We start from the raw sequence: 7,634 nt of genomic DNA on the forward strand, positions 1-7,634 counted from the left end.
AATACATGCGATGACTTCATTTAACAGTAAATTATAATTTTTTCGCGTTATTTTGAAAGAATAACCTTTAGAACCAATTTTAAGCCTGGCATTCATTTCGTCTTTCTCTTTTCAGGTCAACTTAGTTACCATAGCAGCCATAAAGTTTCTTCGTCTCCATGGAGACGAAAAACGTCAACACCAACGATGCGAACTGGAGTTAGCATGCTAACTGGAGATTTTTTTTTATTTTTTTGAACGCTACATATGACTTTATTACTAGGCTTTAAGAAGCGTTAGTTAGCAGGCAAATTGTTTGTAGCAGCAGTAGTTTTGAGGCCATTTTCCTCCGTTTTTTATCATTATTATAATTATGGACTGTTTTGGAGTCTCATCTGCCCAAAACTTACAGGCTCTATCTTCGCTGCTCTCTACTCAGCAGGAGGAAGAGGAGGATGAAGATTATGAAGTAAGAATTAATCACAAATAAATAAATATCAAGTGTTTATTTAAAGTCATAGGGAAGTCATATTTAAATGTCAAATCATTCTGGCTTAAACGTGTATATAAATGTAATCTTTATCAGACTACATTGTTCCAAAAGTTAGAAAATTTCTATATTTAAAAAATCTCAGAATTCTGACTTTAATCTCAGAATTCTGACTTTTTTCTCAGAATTCTGACTTTTTTATTGTCAGAATTCAGTCAGAATTCTGAGATTAAACTTTTTCCCATACTAAACTGAAATAAAATTTAAAAATCAGTTAACTTTTTTTTTTTTTTTTTTTCCACTGGCACTAATCCTCTTCCGTAGGCCAGTTCGTTTTACGTCAGCTTGTAAACCTAAATTCGGCCAATCATATATCAACGGTCATCTGTCAATCAAATCTTTTCAGTCATAGCATCTTGATTCATATGTTGCAGCTAATATACGCAACAATTGGAAAAAGAAATAAGAATCATGTCCTTCCCCATTGAGTTCCGTCCCAGTGTTCACGGGGATGGACGTCTGTGTCTTCAGCAGGCGTAGAGCTAACAGAACTGGCAGCGTTGCGAGGCTAGGGCTCAAACATATACGGCTGTAAGCCTTCTACACCAAACCAAGCTTCTGCCGCCCTGGCGTCCTCTTCCACAACAACTTCATCCCTGCTTTCCTCCTCTAAATAAAAAATATATGACGGAGACTCATCCATGACCTCTGACACTCTCAAAACTCTCCTCTTGCATGTTTCAGCTCTCCATAGCGTTCCTTGACAGTGTCGTTGCTAACTCACCAAGTTAGTGCTACTTGGTGCCAATGTAATTTCCCATTGGGAACCTACTAGCACTAAGTTGCTAACTGGTTAGCAAGATGCTTCCGACAAACCGGCCACAATCAAACTTGCTTGCGAACCTTCCGCCACAACAATCCCACCCTCTTGATAAACAACCATTCACATTCACTTTATTAACTTGTGTAAAGTCGGGCACCACTCGGGACAATTCAGAAATGCAACGGTTGGAACAGCCGCTTCCCGACGACTTGAATGCAAATTGTTTTTGTTTTTTTATTTGATCCTCCCATACATCATAAAGGTTGTCTGGTTGCCAAAGCTTTGTGGTAATACATTGGGGTTTGTTTGTTTTTTTCAGCCGATTAAAACAGCATGTGCACAACTTGGACCTGGACATATTGGCCCCAAACCCAGGAAAGAAAAAGAAGGTATATTCACCTGTTTATCTCAAGTTAATGTAATTCTGTGAATTGAATTTTCAAAATACAAACTAACTTTCATTTTATTTCTGGTAAAATAGTGTCTACCTACACAAAGATAACCAGTAAAGATATCTGGAGTGAGGAGGAAGTGGTTGAGGGCCCCCAGTATGATGATCTGGCTGATCCTCGACAACAACCTGAGTAAGAGCTCCAGTTGCTTTGTCTGGATTTCAAATAATTAACATTGCAACAAGCCACGGTGGCGCATATGAAAAAATCCATGGAAATTTCTCAGCACCTTGTAAATGGTGTGTTAAAAGTATTTAAATAAATACATTTTTATAACAACAGCATAATCTCACATAAAAAAATTGAAATCTAATCCTTAAAGTAAAAAAAAAGAAATCTTCAATTTAAGCAAATACTTGGGTCAAAAGCTTTAAAATTGTAGTGTTTCTTTAAAATAGTTTTTCTCACACATATTGGCACTCATCACACTTAAAAATCATTGCTTTAAATTAAAGATCTAATTACTCATAACAAGCTTTCGGGGATGAATTATTAGTAATCCAATACTGTTTTTCTCTGGAATAAATACAATATGACACAGATACCAATTTATTTTACCACAAGAGCTACTAGGTTTGATGACTGTGTGAGACGGTTGGAATAAAAGAGATTTAAAATAAAAAGTCCAGGTAACTGTTAATTAATTGTCTCAAAGAGTTTCACTAAGTTTACTTTACATTGTTAAATGACACTCATGTGAACATCTGTTTAGTTGGAAGGAATCATTTTTAATCAATAAATAAAGAAATAAAACTAAGTGTTTAATTGTTCTTAATTTGTCAGTGTGAGTTTATTTTTAGTACATTTTAAGGCTTTTTACACATCTTTACCTGGTAAGCAGGTGAGTTTGACAACATTAGCTCAGATAATGTGAAGTTTTAATATCATGTCTTGTATGAATTTGTGCAGGTATGAAATTATATTGAAGCAGAATGTGGGAACACAGGACCTTTTCCTGGGTTTAAGTCGAAAGGACCCATCTTCAATGTGCTGTGAAGCCATGCTGGTAATTCATCAAACATCTTTTATTCAAGAAACTTTTTCAATATTGTTTTGGATTTGTTTTTTGTTTTTTTAGAAAACATACAGCCAGCATTTACTTAAAAAATGCATAAGCAAAATTCAATTACTATTAAATTGTTTGAAAGTTGGTTTGAATTGTTAAAGAAAAAACAAAATGAGCTATATTCTACTGAACTTAACTCACAGGGGAAAACAGGACGAGGATGTGGAAATATGAGTCCTATCAAAAGATGCATTGAAGCAGTCTTTTCCAAATGCCATGGTGCTGACATCATACATTTCCCTATTGATTTATTACCGTATATGGAGCACATCCAAAACAGTAGATCCAGGAAGTCTATGCAGTTTTGAAAACTATGGAATTTAATAACAAATTTTCTCAGGTCTGTGTAAGTATGGAAAAAGAAAGTGTATGAAAATATATTTCAGGCTAAATTTCCTATGATATTTTCTACGTTGTGGTCTTCCCTCATTTCTTACTTCTTTGTCTTGTTTTTTTACTTTTATTCCTTTTGTGCTTCCTTTATTTAACTACTTGCACTCCTGTGTCCTACCTCTGCTTCTCTATCTCTCCTACCTCCTTGTTTCCTTGCCTCCTTCCTTTTTTCTCTCTGTCTTTCCCTTCTTTCTGTCTCATATTTGTACATTTTATGCAAACATGTTAATATTTATAAAATTCCTGCCTCCTGTAATAAAACATGCAAAAAATAGATAAATATGTTGCACACCTCCATATTTTAGATCTTTTAACTAAAACTATGCGGCTATTAGCTTAAACAATCCTTATGTGATGGGGAAATAATTTTTAACTGTAAATATCAACATAAGCCATATAGGATATGAGAACCATGCAAAACGGATAAATACTTTAATTTTATAGTAATGTGACTGATAAAGAAAATGTATTACTTTGATTTTTTTTATTGCTCCTTTAGTGAAGCGTGTAATTAAATGACATAAAGCAATGTGTTTAAATAGCATAATTTTCAAAAGATGCTGATGTCTTTTTCCTCTTTTTAGGTGAAAATAAAACTACCCGACATAAAGGCAACAGATATCATCTTAGATATAAAAGAGAAATTCCTGGATCTGCGGACACCAAAGTAGTAAGAGACCCTGGCTTTCAGTTTTGATCTCTTATTGAGCAGCTGCAGTTCAGACTAAGAGCTCGCCTCTTCAAACATTTCCTTTTAACCAGTGCTTCACATCATGACCTGAGCTTTGATTACTTCTCCAGCCAGCTCTTCAATCACTTTACATCTCTCCTACACTCTCTTTGTTTCTTTCTCCTGTCTCTTTTTTGTGTGTTTTTTTAGTAAACTGGGCCTCCATCTGCCCCATCCCATCCAGAGTCAAGAGGGAAAGGCTCAGTTCTTCGGTGACAGACAGGAGCTGGAGGTGACTTTACTGATGAAGCGACCAATGGACTTTATCAACATGCAATAAAAAAGGAAAAAAGCAGCAAGATCTGAGATAAACCAATACTTTTATATATATATATATATATATATATATATATATATATATATATATATATATATATATATATATATATATATATATATATATAAGTAATCTCTGTCTTAATTGACCAAAAGGTGGAATAAATATGCTATGATACATCTAAATTTTATTCACTATGCTTTTAGTTTTTTTTCAGAATTTAAAAGAATGCATGGTTAAAGTAGATGTTATAAACCTTTTTTTTTAATGAATCATCCTATGGAGGTATTTTAGAAGTAGTTGTAGAAATAGTATGACATTTTATATGCTTGCAACAATGTGCCTGAAGAATAAAAACCTGTAATAATTTTTTTTTATTGATTATTTTTTATTTTATTTTATCTACATTTTTAACTAATGTTGAGGCTAATGTTGTCAGTGATGAACACCAAAGTCAAATTCCTTGTTTGTATGGTAAACTTGGCTGTTAATTAGATTCTTATTATGATTTTAATTTAGACAGTAATGGTTTATCTTTTAGGAAAGTGTCGTGTTTTAGATAAATGATTTAGAAGTCACATGTTATTTGTTTGAAACAAAACAGCAAAATATGGAAAAATAAGGACATCCAATAACAACAAAAAAATAAATGAATAAATGAAACTTTCACCATGAGACAGCCAGACCAAGTTTGCCAACATTTTTTATCTCTGCCCCAGCTTCACCTGCTACCAACAAACATGTCATGTACAGCACCCTATAGAAATATTTGGGAACCTTACCACAGATACACTTCATACTTCAGTGAATTTTTTTTTTTTTTTGATTGTTTTGATTTTTTTATGGCGAGAAAAATAAGTGCATAATTGTGATAAATGAAAAATTATTTTTTTTTTTTTAGATGACTTTTTATAAACTGAAATAATGCAAACGTACAAATTGAAACCATTTAGCTGCAGTTGGAGCTCCAAGTCATCATTCTTCAAACGGAAATCTTTTTTTCATGGTTATGTCACAAAAACTACCTGATGATGAATAGAGAGCATCGTTGCACATCAGTTTTCAAGCCTCACAATTTCTCAGTGCATCAATTTGAACACATGTGAATGCTTTGATCTATTCAGTTTCAATTTAGTTCAGTTTATGTACATTGGGGCAATTCACAACACATGACACCTCGAGGCACTTTACAGAGACAATTCAATCAGCTCATATAGATTGGTTTCTATCAAAGAAGTCCAAGTTGACTGCTTCGATTTGTTGCTAGATTCACTCCTGCTGGATCAGCATGTGGCGTCAGTAGGCCACTTGCATCAGCAGTCTGTCATGCCGAACATGCATGCAGCGACAGTAGGGAGGAAAAAAGTCCACCATAGCCACATGCTGCTACTTTCACCATGAGATACTATATTCAGATTGCTATACAGTGTTAGTTTTACAACATCAAACCAAATTATTATTATTGTTGTATTCATCATTGTAAAAACGAGATAATAAATATTGCAGCAGTAAAACAGTTATATTTGACATCATATTTCTAAATCACACAGGCATAAAGTAGATATTATCAGAGAATAAACTTTTAGCATTATAACAACACATGCTCTTCTTTATTAACAGAGTCAATGGGTCTTAAACTTAATGGGGAAAAGTTCTGATGCTGTAGTTTAAAAAGCTTTTCAACCTCATACCCTGCAGCACGCCCTGATCACAGCATCTCTTGGATGTCACAGTGATATATAGATAATAACATTTCAGACATGTTTGTCCATCTAGTGCCCTACAGGTAAGAACCAGCATCTTGTGTTTTGGAGTAAAGGGGGAGTCAGTGTAACCCAAAAGGAGGTGCTGTGATAAGAGAGTGGCAGGGGTCTATGAGGCTTTGTACACTGACATTCTTGTGTGGTATACTAACCATAATCCATAGCAGAATATCTAGAGTTGAATTATGTTGGGTAGATACAGATTGGAATTTCAAATAATAATTAATAGAAAATAGAAGCACAAATAAATACGTGCTGCAAATTATTGGGACTTGTCCTCTGCTCCTTTATTTTGCTAAAAAGATGTTGTGTGTATAAGCATGTTCATTAAGCAGAGGACAATGCTGTGGTGGGGGAAGCAAATTTATAGTCAGGATTGCTCCTCTGGCTGGGGGAAGCTTTATTACTTAATTGTAACTGTAATTTCTAATTATTCATAGTTTGAAGTGAATTTGGACGAGTTGCTGTGTCCTCTGTCAGCACATATCCATCCATCCATCCATCCATCCATCCATCCATCCATCCATCCATCCATCCATCCATCCATCCATCCATCCATCCATCCATCCATCCATCTATCCATCCATCCATCCATCCATCCCTTTTCTGTCATGCTTATCCCAGGCGGCTTTCGCGAGGTCATTTTAAGAAATCTATTTAGTACACCACTGGAAAAACTGATACAAGAAATGTTAAGATTGCTTAAAATAAGTGTAATTCCCTGTAATTTGAGCAAGAAAATAAGATGATCTACTAAATGAATTATTATTTTTGCCTTTAATACAAAAGACTTAGATGCTCTTGAATTAAAATAAAGCCAGGCATACATTGTGTGATTTGTTTTAATCGTTGCACCCAGCTACCTCTCACACTGTATGACGAAACCCTGTGGTTTCGTCGAACAGTGTGAGAGTGAAACACGCTGCCTTGGCAATTTGTGCAATTTTGTGCTGAAAGCCCTAAAAAAAAAAGAGGCAACTATGTATTTGGACAAAGACATGGCTGAGCAAATGTGGCTACAATTGTCTGTCAATTTTACAGAAAGAACTCCATTTCACTCGCACCCCTGCCATGCTGCTGTGTTTTCATCTGAGAGGAAGAAGAAGAAGAATCCTTGTTTGCGCACTGAGTGATTTGCCCACGATGGTCAACTAAAAATATAAAAAAATTTTGATTTTCCCCCGACCTCACGTTTCCTGATCAGGAGGTGGTTGTGAGAGGCTGATCACCCCTCGTTACTCCCTATACACTACAGGATGCACAATCAGGCTGAAAGTCGGGCTGATCAGAAAATTCTCTCATGTATCCCACAGTGTACACCCGGCTTAAGGAAGTTATTTTGTCTTTTTTTTAAACATAAATATTGTTCTATTGGAAAACTGTCTCAGTTATCTGCTCAAGCAAAGGTAAAATGAACTCAGTTTTAAGAAAAATAACGACTTTCTTAGATTTCCTTTTATGCTGTGTATGTTTTCAGTATATTTTCAGGACTAGAACAGGGGCCAGGACCAGCTCTACAGGGGCACTGGCCCCGTTGGCCCTTTTCAAGAACCGCCCATATGGAGGAAAGACTCTAACTGTAAGAATTGACCCTATTAACTTAAAAAAGGTGTTTTATTTCATATATATTTCAGAAATCGTACTACTGGAGGTAAAAATAG

The 7,634-nt window shown here is 35.1% G+C and overlaps 1 protein-coding gene across 1 annotated transcript; it reads left to right on the plus strand.

Annotated features, from left to right (window-relative positions):
• Positions 1-352: 352 nt before the first annotated feature.
• Positions 353-4,581, plus strand: dnaaf6 (dynein axonemal assembly factor 6). Its single transcript, XM_038279180.1, has 7 exons — positions 353-448; positions 1,612-1,681; positions 1,774-1,876; positions 2,654-2,750; positions 3,788-3,873; positions 4,084-4,256; positions 4,311-4,581. The coding sequence occupies exons 1-6, from the start codon at positions 353-355 to the stop codon at positions 4,211-4,213; spliced, it is 582 nt and encodes a 193-aa protein (XP_038135108.1). The 3' UTR covers positions 4,214-4,256; positions 4,311-4,581.
• Positions 4,582-7,634: the final 3,053 nt, after the last annotated feature.

This window comes from Cyprinodon tularosa, unplaced genomic scaffold, assembly GCF_016077235.1.
Source record: "Cyprinodon tularosa strain WSP-4 unplaced genomic scaffold, ASM1607723v1 ctg102, whole genome shotgun sequence".
Lineage (NCBI taxonomy): Eukaryota > Metazoa > Chordata > Actinopteri > Cyprinodontiformes > Cyprinodontidae > Cyprinodon > Cyprinodon tularosa.